General features: G+C 40.0%; 1 protein-coding gene across 1 annotated transcript; it reads left to right on the top strand.

Moving 5' to 3' along the window:
• The first annotated feature begins 1093 nt into the window (after positions 1 to 1093).
• On the top strand, positions 1094 to 15657 carry limd2 (LIM domain containing 2). Its single transcript, XM_084372369.1, has 4 exons — positions 1094 to 1282; positions 10898 to 10942; positions 11173 to 11309; positions 12649 to 15657. Exons 1-4 carry the CDS (start codon positions 1280 to 1282, stop codon positions 12806 to 12808), a joined length of 345 nt encoding a protein of 114 aa, XP_084228495.1. The 5' UTR covers positions 1094 to 1279; the 3' UTR covers positions 12809 to 15657.
• The last annotated feature ends 765 nt before the right edge of the window (positions 15658 to 16422 follow it).

Here is a 16422-nt window from a genome sequence, read left to right as displayed (position 1 = left end):
TAGTATAAGGGTTGTATTACTAGTAACAACAGTAGCATTACCAAATATACCACTGCAGTTTCTCACTGTGACCACTGGGAGGCAGTAAACACTAATGCGTTTAAATGCACTCAAGTCTGGCCTGTTTTTGTGTTAAGACAAAGAGCACGTTTTCATTGACACTGACATTACTAACATTTACATTGCACTGAAGAATGTTAGGTTGCATTGTCTAACTGTGAACTCTATAGAACAAGAAACACTATTGTTAACACATTTCTGAGTGCTTCAGCTAGATTTACTGTTAAAGTATTGTCCAGAAGTGTTTTTAATTTTATATTATAGTGCATCATGTTTTGTAAGCAGGTGATTTCTTTTGTGTGTAAACTCTTGATTCGCAGTGTTACTGTAGCTGTCAAATGAATATACTGGGGTACATTTTCCAATATTTCCCTCTGAATTGTAGTAAATTGAAAGTAGCAGAAAATAGAAATACTCAAAATTACATTCATACTGTGCAGTACTTGAGAAGATTTACTTAGTCACATTTTTCTTTTCAAAGCTTGGTGCTTACATTTCACACAATGCAAGCTATCAGCTGAGTGACATCGCTGGAGGCAATTTATCAGATTACATGCAGCTTCCTGTGGAGCAACAAAGGGCTTTCTACTTATTTTCTCACACATGCAGTAGTACTCCCCAAGACCTGTAAACGCACTTTAATGTGTACAATCTGTGGAGGTACCCTTAAATGACAATTTCAGTCAAAATGATATCCAAGCTGTTATTGTAGTAGTGTTCAGACACATTTATCACATGGAAACCAAACACCACATGCTCAAAAACACAAAACAAATGCAGGAGGGATCAACAATCAAACCAAAAACAATGTACCAGGGAGCAGTGAAGTGAAAAATACTTTCAGCAGTGAAACTACAAAAAGGAACATTACGGTTAATATCATTTTTAAACCTCGTTAAAAAAAATAGGGTAATGTATTATGTGAAAGCCTGACAGTGACATCCTTGTTCCACTCATAGTAGCGATTCGTCCGACAACCCGTGAACGCGTCCGGAGCAGATGAGAACCAATCGCGTGCGACATCCTGCTGAATAAAAAAAACGTTCTGTTGAAAACAGAGACGAGCAGCGAAGCGGAGGGTAGAAAGTCACCGGCACCGGGGCCAGCGTCTACAACAAAGCCTGCCATAAAAGTGAATGAGAAAGCAAATATCAGCCTCCAGCCACTGAGTGAACAGACTGTGCGTTATCAGCCAGCGTGTCGCAGACAAGAAGCGCAGATGGTGAGTGCCTTTTCTCGTCTATTTGCTCCGTGTGTGTCTGCAGCCTCCCCTCCCTCCGCTGCTCTCCTCTCTGCTTCTTTTTTTTTTTGTGAGATGAGGTGAGGTGATGATGTCCGTCCACTGGCTAAAGGTTTAGCTAACCAGGAGCTGGTTGGTTGTGTAAGCTCACGGCATGGACATCGGATGTAAATGTATTGTTTAATCCAATTAACGTTAAAGGAGGTTTTGTGTGAGGTTTGGACGACATTTTAAACGCCCGCCTTCGTGTTCCCCAAAAAACACCGCTATTAGTGAGCTAGCTTGATGGCTAATTATTAACCAACCAACGAGGTGATTTAAACCCAATGAATAACGGCGTTACAGTTATCACATGCTGTCCAAGCTCATGTTAGGAGCCTTATTTTAAACCGATAAAAATTAATTTGATTAGCCCTCCTTATCAGCCAATTTGTGGTTTTAAGTTACAATTAGTGGCGAGATTTTTCTGATTTTGTTTTTCTTGATTAGCAGTTTTCAGCCTAAGCAGATTAATGTGTTTGTCTTTATTATTGCTTTGTTTTTGCAGATAAATGCTAAAAACTGGCCTAATGTAGGGTCCCACCTGCTTAGTGTTACGTAAGGGTCTGTAGTAAAGCAAGCATGTACAGACAGTGAAGTGGTCTGTAATAGGGATTTCCAAGTGAGTTAATCCCTCAGACTAACACAATTAATCAAATATGCACACAAATCCATTTCAAGCTTTTTGAATAAAATGGGGTGTTTACAGTACCCTCTAATAATAAGGAATTCCCTTATTGTTCTCAATGAACATGCTTACATTTACACTTTTATCCTGGTTTTGAGGCTCATCCTCCTCTTGTACATGGGACAAACCTGTTTTTTTTTTTATATCCCCATATACATACACGATCATAACGGTACTGACATTTCTTACAAGTCTTTATATGTCGCAGTATTTCAGCTAGCATACCCAAGTTTCACAAAGCCGGGATAATGGCTTATCCAGGTTTGAACCCAGGATAAAATGTTTGCAGGTGCACCTTGTAAATGGGATACTCCCAAACAGGGATGCACAATATGGGATGTTTACATTATCAGCTATTTATCAGTGTCAGTGAAATTATTAACGATAGATAGAGATGATAATATGAAGCCATATTGCTTTCATGAACTGAACAAGCTCAGCATCTACACACTTCTTCAAAACGACATAGTGCCCCTTTAAATCACCCTTATATTCTCAGGTTTACATATACTAAAGGTTGGGGACTTCTTTTTAAAATACAGAAGTGTGAAATTATCAGTTATTTTATTGGTATGGTCCATGAGAAGCAGGTAATTATCAGTTATCGGAATCTGCTGGGGGAAAAAATGAATATAGTGTATTACTATAAAGCATGGCTAAATGGTCTAAACCATCAACTCAAAAACATATGAATGACCCCAGACCCCCATTATGGGAACAGAAATGTCCACTTTAGCTTATGAGCTCACCTACAGCTGCTGAGATTGTGAGCTGAGTAATACCAAATGGATGAGTGACTGGATTAAACCTCTGCATAAATCAGCATTAGATTAAAGCGCTCACACCAGGTGGAAGAAAACATGTGTTTCACTCTTGATACAAATTTCTCGCCTGTGTTTGTGTTGTCGAGCAGTTTACAAACTGCTCTGTGGTCTGGTTAAAACCACATTTTAACCATCCAGGGCACCACATTTCCAACTGTCTGTCATTATATCCCTGGCATATGGCGACGAGGCTTAAGTAAGTATATGGTCATTTTCATTTCCTGCCACCGTCAGTCGGCTGCCCAACTGTAATTTAAGTCAGAGTTGACAGCACAGATTGACACCCCACTCTGCCGGCTGATTTACGTCAGTATTCTGGTGGATTTGAGAGGCTGTTGTTGCACTTTGACTTGTTTAAAAAAATAAACAAATGATGCGGATTTAGAGTAGACAAAGCACTTTGCACAAAGCTGCAGTGAGGACTAATAACATTTTTTTTACCATATGCTCTGCCATCAAACAATTACCATTAACGGCACAAAAACCTGATTTGCTTTGCATGTCAGAAGTGCCATATGTTGGGTGGGGGGGTGTTTTCCTGCTGTCAGATTTGCAGAACAGTATTAATGGGTCGCCAGCAGGTCCAGACGAATGAGCTGAAGGCAAAAAACAGTCAGAGTGATGCAGTGCATACCTGTCCCTTTTTTCTTTCTCATACCCTGTCATTTTCTTGTTTTATAGGCAGGGTGGTTGTGTAAGCAAAGCATCATTAAGCCCCTTTTTTAGGCCTGAAAAAGGTGTTTCTCAGTCAGATTTTTAAGGGGTTGAAGTGGAGGACTAGTTTTGTCTTTGTATTGTTTTGTGAAAGCAGCAAGCCAAATAAGTTGTGTGAAGAAAAAAAACATTATTCTAAAGTCAGTAAACTAATGTGGAATTGCCATATGCATGCAACACGTAACCATTCCACTGTTTTAAAACAAAATGCATGATTTTGTTTTTATTTTGCCTCTTTTTTTCCTTCTCCTCTGAGTCATACAAATCTGACTTGAGACTCTGTAAATCTGAATTGAAGTTTTCTGGCTTAGACATTGAAGGCAAAGGCGTAACACATTCCATTCACCTTGATTTGCTTAATTTTTTTGTTTTTCTGACATGGTTCACTGCAGTCTAATGAAAATAAGATCTCAGATCATTGATTTTCACTAATGAGTTCAGCTGCACCACCAATACAACAACACATCAGTGTCGACAAGATGTCAAAAGCCAAGATTTCTCTTTTTTTATTGCTCTGCATTATGTGTATGATGATGATTTTTGCAATCATTTGGTGCAGTCCAAACTCCTCACCCTTGTCCGTCTAACAGCAGCGCTCTGTCTTTTAAATCTTTGAGTGAGTATTGGTTGTCTTAATTGTCTAAACAACAATGCACTCACATTGCTTTGCCTCCCCGTGAGAGTAGGAGCTGATGTAATGAGGGTTATCTGGTTTGAAAAGACTTGAGGGTACTGTTTCAACACTTTTTGTTTAGAGTTCCACAGTATCATCAGTCAACAGCAGACCTTTTTTAGTTATCTCTTAACTTTAATCTTCAACCTTATTGTGGGGAAAAAAGCATCAAACATGCATTTCCCTGTCTCATGTCCATCACTTTCCCAATGTTTAAGTCTGCAGTTAAGGAGCCTTCAGTGTGATGGAAATTTTCTGCGATCGCAGAGCTGACATTTGCATGTGAGATTTTGTTTTGACGACGGGATGGGGCATGTTATCCTGAATTCCAGTCCTGGAGGAGAATTTGCTTGTGAAATGTTCCCCTCTTCTTGACTCTGTGATAACATCTGATCAGTTGTAGCACTTGAGGCTGTTTCTACCATCAGAAGCCGGTGTCGTCTTGCATCGTCAAGTCAACACAGGCTCCAGGTCTTCTTTGACAGCCGATCACTAGTTTTCTCCTTGCAATTTTGAGAAAACATAGACAGACCAGCTGCTTCAGTATACCAGCACACCATACCATTAGTTTTTAAAAACATCACCGAGTCGAACACTGGTCAAAAATAAGGGGTGTAATACATTATTTTTTTAAGAACAGACATTGTATTTGCCTTTATGGCTTTATTAGTAGTATCAGATTCTATGAATTGAAAATAGTCCTGTGTAGCTTGGTATTTGAAGGATCTCTGACACAGAGGACTTGATTAGTTGTAATTATGCCCTTGGGCAGTGTCTTTAAAGAAGTAATAAAAGGAAACACTAAGGGCTTTTCAGCACAGTCAGACGGATACTGCAGTGCAGAACTTAAGTTCGTGTGAGCAGTAGTTGCTGACTACTAAATACAAGGGAATAATCAGTATTACTTTCTGTATCTGAAAGGGCAGCCTGCTTCTCAGAAATTATGTCTGCATGGCAAAATGTGAGTGTTTCGTGTCCTTTACTTTAAAAGGCTCTAGTTCTCCCTTGAGTCAACATTTCTGATTTCTGACAATTTCTCTCTCTTTTTTTTTAATGGTCTTTAGGTCATCTAGACCTGCAATAATTAGTTGGTTAATCAAATTAGTGGGCCAACAAAAAGATAATAAGCAACTATTTTGATAATCGATTAATCCTTGAAGTAACTTTTCAAGCAAAAATGTCAAAAATCCCTAATTTACACAGTTTTATGTAAGTGTAAATTGAATATCTTTGGTTTGTACTGTTAATTGAACAACACATCAGACATTTGAGGACATTGTTGTAGGGTTTAGGAAATTGAAGCATCTGAAGTTGCAGCCCTAATTTCTTCAAGTAAACCAGGTTTTGAGTACTTGTGATACTGAGGCACCTTAGCTGCATATTTGCATCAAACCTTAAAAGGTTTTATCTGGACCTTGACAGCAACCCCAGACAGGAAGTGAAAAAACAAGTGCCTGTCAGCTGACTAAAGATGCATTCGATGCCCTGTGCCTGCAGACACAGAAAACTGCCCCGTCACTCTCTTGTACGGGAAGCTCTAAAAGGGAAGAGAAGTAGTGGCTGACCGAACGCCTCAGCACGCTCCCAGATGTGATTACTCTGCAGACTGGTGTGGTGAACCTCCATTTGCACTCTGATGGATACTTGCATCAGTTCCTCAGCCAGTCAAGTGTTAAAAGCTCATGTTCAGCAAATACTTACTTTTCCATCACTTAAAAAGTTTTTTTATTAACCCCAGGCTCCTCGTCTGCAAAACTTGTTTTGTCTCTTCATGTTCAGAATTACTGCTGGAAGATTGCTGTCAAGGGGAGTATATATTTTCCCTGCAGCGGCTGTTTTAGTCTTTGGACCAGTGCCATGGCTTGCAGGTCCGCAAAGTGCAATATACAGTAAGATGTTATCTGCATAAAATATTAAACTTAAGACTCATGGGCTGCCGATAGCACTGCACCGGTAAATGTTGTTTGTTATGATTAGCTTACCGTCAAACTGCTTGACAAGCGACAGATGGACTCATTACCACTTTTTTGTTGTGTTTGAAGGATGAGGTTCTTCGTGCTGTCCCGAATGATTAAACAATGATCACATCTCTAAAAATAAGAGATGGGGAGAGTGGGAGCCTTGCTTTGGATTAATGACATAAGACGTTTGTTAACATAGCGCCTGCCTTCCCTTCTAGGGGCCTGTTGGAGTGAGTCGTGCACCACAGTGTGTATTCAGTAATGATCAAGTGTGAAGCGGTTGGGGGGGGTTGTCTTATTGTGTTGTGTCCATCAGCACTAGGATGAGAAAAAACGCATTTAGTTCTTCCCATTTAACTTTTTACCTTGACCTTTCACCCCCGTCATATTCTGAAGAGTTGTTGTAACTGTACTAAATGGCTGTGATTTACATCAGCAGATGGCTCTCGTAAACACTGAGATTTAGACAAGAGGGGTCTGGTTTGTAGTTGTGGCGCCTGTAACAGTGAGGAACTTTCACACATTATTTTGAAATGGCAAGCTCTCTACAGTACATCCTCAAATTCTTGCCCTATTACATCTTTTCCTGATTTTGAAAGAATAAGGCCAAACATGGGGGCCATTTAACTCCCCTATCTATCACATGGGTGGTCTTTGGCCTCAGGGGGTGAAAAGGCGGTGGGATTTGTGACATTAATTGTTTGAATGTTTGCTTTTTCGAGGATCCTCACAAGTGGTTACCCCAAACTTGTGCTTTGGTTTGCAGTTGAAGATACACAGTAGTCCATAACTGATTCCTTATAAAAGGAAAGATGTCCTGTGGAGGTATAGAAACATGACTTGTGTTTACATCCAGGTTCTCTGTAATCTGTTGGTGTACACATGTGTGGAATGCCACTCCTTCTTCACTTGCACAGCTGGTTTTTCTTCAGTATTGAAAATTACCAGTTGTTTACATCAATATTTACGACCTAGCAGTCTTCTTCTTCGCTTCCTTTATTGGAGCATTACCATGTGTTTTTGGTATGTTACCTCCACCAACTGTCAGTCAGTAAAATAGTGGGAAAACCATGGCAGAGTGTGTATATATAACGGCACCCTCATCCTCAAGCGCCCTTATGCACAAAACAAACCAGTAACAAACATTACTCCAGTCTTTATGTTAAGCTGAACTTGCTAGCTAGCTGCTGGCTGTAGCTTCAGTGTGTCCAACACATAGGCTTTACTTAGGCGGGCCACCCAGGTATGTTAAGAACCGGCAAAGTGTATTTGGCGACCCATTTCAGCATTTTTTCAGAAAGGACAACGGCATATGGATCAACTAACTTGTGGACAATCTGCCCCTCCCATGTTCTTACAATCACATATGCTCTGCAGAGAAACAGAGCAAGCGAGTGAGTCATTCTCTTGTATTACTGTAAATGCACAGATTGCAGTGCGACCTCTCTCGTTTAATGTATGCTTATTTGTGCCGTTGTTTCGTGAAAGCAACACTTATAATGTTTACCCTAGCAACATGAGAGTGTTATAGATCTTTTAGCAAACCCACAGCAAGAAAGCCACACATGTATCTTACAAAATGTATTCCTTTAAATTAATTTAGGGGGGGGGGGGTGCTGGCACTGTCCTCCCAAAAGCTCGTTGCAACATGAACACAGATATACACACACACAGGCAGAAATGTGCAGGTGTGTTTAAAGTTTCAGCAAGGACTCTACATACAGGGATTGATGGCCTAATGCAGGAGTTGAACCTCTGTTGCAAGGAGATTTCACCACTTGTGTGAAAGTGGTCTTTGTTTGGTAAGATACAACTCTCCAGCTGGCTGCTTACACACTGGTATGTCAAATTGCTTCACAGATAAAACACTGTTGTGCATAGCAGAGCTAATTAATTACACTACAAACCCTCTTTATTCCTGTTCACATTGAACACCTTGTTCTGTGCTCATGAAGGCCTTTCATTTACCGCCCCTCCATGTATTTAGTGGTATCTCTTGTCTCCTTACTTAGCTAGGCTAATTTCTGATTTTCATACTTTTGAACAGAGATCATAATTCTCATGTAGTTGGTTCACGCTGCAGCTGATGCTTTCATACAGACCAAGTGGTTGTAGGCAGTCATTTAGTGGGATGAGAATCAGCTAGGACTTTAGCTGCTGTTGTCCCTGTTGAGACAGAGGAAGCCACATGTGTCACAACAACTTCCTGCCACATTTGAGCTGTTTGGTGACAATTGAGACTCATGTACATATAAGGCAAACGAGACAAGATGGCAGAATCTAATCTGAAGTCTTCCAGGATGTCTGTGTATGTGTGTGTGTGGTTGGAATGCATGCCTACCCCCTAACATGGTAACTACTTGTGCTGCCCTGTTTTTACTAAAAAGAAAAAAAAATATATTGGCAATTCTGTGCCTTTACTCAAATCAGTTTTTCCTTTTTTGGCTACATTACTTCACGTCACAAATGAAGCCCATATTGACCTCATTTTCCTGCTTTAGACTTCCAGCCTCCCACTGAGGTAAACTTTCTCTACAAATAGACCGTGAGAACTTTACCCATTTAAACATCAGTTTTCATTCGTGCTAAATAATTGTGAGAAGATCAAAGTCACGTTGGCTCAGCAGCTTCTTCTGCAGCAACAGGAAGTGGTCTAGAGTGCAGCCTGCTAGATAAACCAGCAATGTGTGAGCTGTCTGCTAGCTAGCAGCAACATATTTGGTGAGCTCGACAGGAATCAAGGATGAAGAGGAGAAGGCAGACAGTTAGGATCTGATTGCAACTGCAGGAAGCTGCATGGCCTCACTCTAAATGAGCCAACCATTTCAAAAGCATGCCATCCGGTTCTCATAAGTGCTGACAACACCCTTGCAATTCCGCGCACTGAGATGTTTGGTGGTGCATTAAGGTGAAAGGGTCAAAAATAGAATGCAAATTACGATTTATGCTGTTTGAAAGAGGGCCAGTCTAATCCTTCCAGATAAAATGACAAGTGATATACAGATACAGAAGGGCTACAAGAACATATACCATCTAAATTTGTCAACTACTGCCATGTTGTTTAGACTGTTGTAGCCATGACTTTTATATCTCTAGTTGCATTGTGTTGGGAGCAATGTTGCACATCAGTGAGCAGGACCCCCTTTGTCAGTATTAACTGTGTCCTTAATACACACTGAAAGGTTTCTACTGGCCACGCAGTGACATGTTTTAAATTAGGATGACTGAGTGCGAAGTTCCAATAATTGAATTGCCCCATACTGATATTTTGAATGGCAAGTTAAACACTATAAATACAGTCTACATACATATAAATAATATAAATATATGTATATATAATTGTAATGTGACTGATGATTGTATCACAATAGATGGCGTGTATTTCAGCTATTTTTCTGAAAGCCCACTTGCAGTTCCTGTCAGTACGACATACTTTATTCATTGGTCAGTAATACAGTTTTTGATTTCAACTCGGATCAGCAGGTCACCATTTTTTTTCTATGAAGGAGATGGATACACATACGTCATGCTGTCACTTCCAACACTGCTGCGGACTCTTGAAAGGTTATTTTGCTTACAAAGCAGGACATTTTGAAAGTTAAAGAGTTATAGACCTGCAAAAATGAAGATCAGCATTTGCCTCTCATGCCAAAGTTCTCCTTCTCTTTGCAGCTCTGGTAGCAGCCCCTGAAACCCCCCTCCACCTCCACCTCCACCACTTCCTCCAGCTCCAGCCAAACGGCCTTACATAACAGGGTTTTAGCAAAGTCTGCAGTGGACTTTTCCCTTGCCTAAACAGAGGCTGCCCTTCTTCCCTGCACACTGGCTTTTCCATGGCAGTTACTGTGTACATGCCTGAATGTCTCTCTGTCTGTTTATTATCCGCTTGAACTACCTGTTAGCCCTGCTTAAAGATGTGGCCATGCTTGTTGCTGCCGGAGACTGGCTGTAATACTCGAGAGGGCACATACGGTCATTACTACTGCGTAACTTGTTCCAGCTTGTGGTCATGCAAGCTTTTCTCCTTCGTAACCTTCTGAGCGCCTAGGGGGAAGTTTTTCAATTCCTCTTGTCACCGTGAATCAAACTGTAATTACCTAAAACATCAACACCCTCAGAGCAATATGTGGTCAGAGAATTAAAGAATAAACCCACGATTGTGCAGGATTATAGGGTTGAGTGTAAGAAAGGCCTCATTACATGCATGGACTGCACAGTCAAGTCAGTCATTTTTAAGATGAAGACTAGCGGGAAAAGTGTAAGTCATGCTTTTCCACTGAGAGTTCTGTCATTTGAAAGAGATTTCATTTGTAGTTTCTCAACTGGAAGGCCGGTTCTGAGCTGTTCTGCTATGTTGAGGGCAGCCCCATGCAGAGCGTCCCTCAGCTCACATGGCCAGACAGAAGGCACCTGATCCTCTCCCAGGGGTGCAAAGAGACAGATGGAGCAAATAGAAAGAGGAGGGAGAGAAAGAGGGATCAGATTGACAATACTAACACACTGGTAAAGGTAATAAGAGGACAGTGAAAAAGACATAGGTGTGTTTTCTTCCATACATGTGACGCTCTGATGCGAGGACGGGTATCTTTTGTTGTTTTCACCAAATATTTGTTTTTGCACTTAACCACATACCAGTCTTTACACACATTTTAAATGCATTTATTTAAATGTTAAGTTTGTTCTTCTTTGCTTATACAGGACACCAGGAGCACCACTGAAGAGAAACCTGTCCAGCGATCCAAGGTAAATAAGCATCAGCTGTCTTTTCTGTCTCATCCCTTTTTCACGGTTCTCTGTTCTCCTGTTTGCATTACTCTTGCTCCATTTCACTTCCATCAGCCTTTGATCTCAGAGGAGAGCAAAGGAAGTCTTTCCTGCATTTTGTGTCTTTTGTAAATGCTAGCTTTCATCTCACTATGAATCAAGGTCTGTTTTATGTGTCTGGTAGTAAATCTGTATACTTATGTGCTCAGTCCTTCAGCTTTAAGACCCAAAAGGAAGTGTGTTCATCATGTGAGAAGACGGTCTACCCGATGGAGAGATTGGTTGCCAACAACCTGGTCTTCCATTCAACATGCTTCTGCTGCAAGCACTGCAACGCCAAACTCAGGTAACCATATATAGTTTACTGTAGGGGAGGGTGATCTGACCAAAAACACAAATATCGCAGTTCCACAATCTAAATTGCGTTCTTTGCCCCGTGGACTATAGTTACACCTGAAATAACCTTAAGTTCTCCGTTTGTACCATTAAAACACAATATTGCCTTTTAAAGATAATTATTTTTTGGCACCAGCTCTGCATCTGCCATGTTCCTAGCTACAACCAAAGTTCTTTTAGGCAAGTCTTGCCACTTGGCAGCCATCTTGGCAATGCCCCTGGGCAGTTATTTTGGGCTAACAAGACCAGGCCCCTATGTAAATGAATGTGGAGAGAGCCATAACCTCACTTTCAACGGTCACTTGGATATTACAACTACATGTAAACTGTAGAGTCACCAGTCAAATATGATTAAAAAATTGCTTAAACGTTTGATGACTTTGCCCCAAAATAAGCTGTAAAACACTTCTTCCCCCACAGGTTATACTGTTACTACACATGCAGCAGTGTCATGACACCAACTGCGCTCAGTCCAGAATAAATGCGGGTTTAATGTCTTATGTCTGAATGACCTCACCTTCCTTGGTAATCCTGTACAGTAGCGTGATATCCTCCTCTTCCATGCCTATTGGAAGTCCGTCTGCAGTCTCACCAAATCGGTTTAAACTGTTATGAATCTCGGCCGTGCGCTCATGTTTTACGGTACAGTGCCTTTTTATAGGGTGAATGGTGTCTCCGTCACAGCCACTCCGCCCACCTATCACTTGTGTCTGCATGTTGTAACTTCAGTGAAAGGGTACGATCAAAGCGTCACATAGTGACAAGTTTTCAGCATGTAACATTGTTACTTACTGGGTTTTTGTTTGAAGTTAGCTCCTACATTATGTCACAACAGTGGTGTTGCACTCTGGGGGGCACCAAAGCGCACTAATGCCAATTTCTACATAATGTTGTTTTAAGTGGTTTGTCTCCTCTCATATAAACTCGCAGCTATAACTCGCATTTCTTTGTTTACAATACCTCATCCAAGGAAAGCCATGTTAAGTAATTTGCCCGATTAGCATAGGCATCTAGTTGGCTACACTACTGGTTTGTTCACATAGTGCAAATACTCAGCAAATAGTGTCAGCGAGGATGTGTGAGGTTTGGAAACCATAGTAAGAGGACATTAAATACTGCAATGTCTTTGTTCCGCCTGACAATTGGTCTGTGGACACCTTCATGATCGATCACGATCTAAAATTGTCAGATCACCCTCCCCTATTTGTACAGTTTCCTGTGTGTTTACATGACTCTTCTTCTGACTCCCTTGGTTTTATTGTAACTGTTTATGTCTTCTCTTTTGGCAGCCTTGGCACCTTTGCAGCTCTTCAAGGTGAATTCTACTGTAAACCCCACTTCCAGCAGCTGTTCAAAAGCAAAGGCAACTATGACGAGGGCTTCGGACGCAAACAGCACAAAGAGCTCTGGGCCTCCAAGGAGCCAGATAATATAACAAAGACGGCATAATCATGTCTGCCTGTGTCCCATCCCTTCCCAACCCTGCCTCTTCCTTTTCCTCCTCCTAACACCTCCAATACATCACGATGAACACGTGCCTCATATGCTGGGGCACTGTTAAATCACCCACGCATTCACTTGCTTTTTAAATGCCATCAGAACAGATACATGCACAAACAGCTAGGAAATGACTGGCCAGTCATAATCATACCACTTCGAAATCAATTTTGGGGATATATTTTGATTTTATTGTATTTTCTTAACTTTATTTTCCTGTTTGGAATTGGTAGTTGATTGTGACCAAAAGCCTTCTCCAGTATGGGGAGTATAATAATAAAATCACTTTTATTTTGGTGTTTTTATTCTTTTTAATAATTTGCACCCTTTTTTTTTTTTTAACAAGTAACTGTATGCTCAGGCAAACATATCAGAGGGGTTACAGAGCATCCATGTTTTGCAGTAGAGCATACACTCAGGTCAATTTTCACCCAAGGATTTTTAAAAGATAATACTTACATCCTTTCACTGATTTCAACAAAACACAACTCAAAATAATAGTCCTCAGTATTGTGACTTTGCTGTCAGTTTGTCAGGTTTCATATATTTGAGGAACAAACAGGGTACAGAGTACTGTAAAATAACCGCACACATCAGCAACAGCTCACCTCTCGTCTTTTAATTTTTGTTTGTGGCTTCATCCCATGGTTTGTTCTTATTTTATTGACCACTCTGAGTCTTATCCTTGCATGTTGGGATGACTGGGTCTTAATAGCCTTATCTTATGACTGTATCGATCTTTTGTGTTGTGAATGATTTTGTTTGTTTCATTGATGCATAGGAAGTTCGTTTTTAGAAGCACTTGAGTTCGGATTTGATTGATGTCATGGCATAAGTTGATCTTTCTCTGAGCTTTTATGGTTGAAATTTAAATGGAATTCTCAGATTGTGTTTTCTATACTATCTGTACATAGAGCTGTACTTGTGATTAGTGAACATTCCCCACCATACTGTACTCTCCTTGTGCACATATGACCACACATGATCACCAGACAAGGTGTTGATAATCACAGGGAAACTGAGGCCTCGTTCTAAAACATCCGTCTCTCCGTCATATGAAACATTTCAAGCGGGGCTGCAAACGTTTGAGTAAATCGATTACAAATGCGTTTCTGTGTCACAAATGAGGATGTTGAAGGACGGAGCCTAAGCCTTGCAGGAAATCGCACAGTTTTGTTCCTCCGTCATTTCACGCTTGTCGGTTGTTGGCGTCTTGTGATGATTTTCCCTTGCTGTATTTGTATTTGTTCGTGTAAATGGACGGTTTTTATGGGGACGTTGACAGATCCAATTCAGTCACAGTGTCTTGAACATCCATCATTATTTGTTCTCCCCTCACCCCCATTCCCATCCAGTAAGCGTGGACAGGTTTCCTTTTTAGATAAATGCCTTCCTGTTCTCATCTCCTGTCTTATTAGCTAAATACATCTTAGCGTTTGGACCTATTTCTTGATATTGAATTTACAGTAGGTGTCTGATTGAGGGTTTGTCACAGTGTTGGTCCCCTGATGTGCTCCTGCATGCTGCATGCTAGACCCAGTGCAGAGCACCCCCTGCTGTGGAAAGTGTGACATAGCTCCTAGTGTGAAAGGAAGAAAAAAAAAAAAGATGCCCGTGAACTCAACATTTAGCCTTTTATTCAAAGTTTTGGAATATGTTGCCTCGGCCTGCAGTGCAGTTGCACTCCAGCCACTTTTTATCTCATTTAATTCCAACACCTAAGAGAAATTAACCCAGTTAGACAAGATTTTCACCTATTTTTTCATTCTACACAAGAATGAGTTGAAAGCCATTCAATTATCTCATTGTAGAAAATCTCTGAATACTGCTGAGACTTGAATGACACTTGAATGACACAAAATACTTTTTGTGACTGAAGGTTTACTGTGAATTTGAGCATGCTGTGCAGAATAGAAAGAAACTCAAACAGATTGATATTTGCTAGTTTTTCTGAAGAGAAGCCTTAGAAATAAATAGCTGACCTTTTATTGCTGTTTTAAACAAGACCTTTGAGTGCACAGATCTCTACAAAGAAATCTCCTGATCATGCCTTTTCAAAATCAGACATATTTTCTCTCGAGCCCCCTCTTAAACATAGGATTATTTCACTCAACCAGCAGCCATTTTTCCTATCTAACCACTTTTTATCCACATGTAATGTATAATAATTCTAATTCTACTGTGTGTGTGTGTGACAGTGTATATTTTATATTTTCCCTTTTCATTTTACAACGGTCCTCTGGATCCCTGAGAATGCTTTAAAATCAAGAGTATTGTATCTAGAAATGCTGTCTATGTCACTCTCCGTTAGCAGTTCGCCAAGGTACAACTGCAGAATCTGTGAATTGCAACTTTTAAGTGTAACAGAGCAGACAAGGTACACTTTACACTGGTGCCAAGTGGCTCAGGTGAATGATTGCAGTGTAACGTGTTAAATGTTAAACCTGTAAGTCATTTCATTTTTGTGCTAAACTTGATGTGGACTTACTTTTCAATGCTGTTGTCATCTAGACATTTTAAATGTATGCATCCTTGAAAATGTATTCTGTATTACAGACTTGACCTGTGGATTGAGGTGGCCTTACAGCAAAAGAACGCTTGGACTGTGTGTATGCAGTCTTTCTCCTCTATTCTCCCTTCTCTCTATTGCTTAGTTGTGGTATGAAAGTGTAACATTTTAAAATGTAAGCGCCCCCTTTCTACGCCAATATACACAATCATTTTGTGCATTTTCTTTCTTGTTTTTATTTTTATTTTTTACATGCTTTTGGAGAAAAAATAAAATGCTGGTGTTGATTTAATGGAGTGATTTCCGTGTGTTTATTCATGTTGAGATATCCAAGTCCTTGAGTTTCCTGAAGATTAATGACTAAATGCACTAAGGATATCAATATTTTTGATTAACATATGGCTTAATTACTATCAATGTATGAGGTAGGGATGTTTCCAAAACTGATAACTGTTAAAATATGAACAAATCTCTAAATACTCTGGCCTGTCATGATAGCGTGACGTTTTTACGACGTAAGCTTTTGCACCAGATTCCCAGATCGTAAGAGTCGAAGAAGTACTCAGACTATTTAAGTAGACTTGAAAATGCCACAATTTGAAAATAGCCTTTAAGTTCTGCATTTGAAAATGTACTTCTCAATGTTATAAATATACAGTATATATTATATTAGTAGATTATACATTTTAATATTATGAACTGATCTCATTGTAGCAAATGTGAAATCTGAATCTGCAAAGTCATTTTGACGATAGTAGTATAGTTAGAAGTATACCGGAAACTACGTATTAAATGTTAAATTCACATTATTGCATGAGTAATAATAATCCAATAACATACATGTCAAAAAATGTGTAAAACAAGCATTGTCAAGGGCTCTGGGTAAATTTGAGATCATTTCTCATTAGTCTGTGAATATCCACAAATCAGACAAAGAAGAAAATGGTCAGTAATAATAATACTGCATTGGGTACCTTTACTGGTAATAATAACGTATTTTTACAGTGTAGTATTAATACTTGGATGTGAATACTCCATCACCGTATTCCGATTTTCC

This window comes from Pagrus pagrus (assembly GCF_965226575.1).
Source record: "Pagrus pagrus genome assembly, chromosome: 13".
NCBI lineage: Eukaryota > Metazoa > Chordata > Actinopteri > Spariformes > Sparidae > Pagrus > Pagrus pagrus.
This window is presented reverse-complemented; position numbering and strand designations above follow the sequence as displayed.

Coding starts and splice junctions, on each gene's coding strand:
- limd2 (XM_084372369.1), top strand. Junction 10,943..11,172: donor AACCTGTCCAGCGATCCAAG/GTAAATAAGCAT, acceptor TTATGTGCTCAG/TCCTTCAGCTTTAAGACCCA. Junction 11,310..12,648: donor CACTGCAACGCCAAACTCAG/GTAACCATATAT, acceptor CTCTTTTGGCAG/CCTTGGCACCTTTGCAGCTC.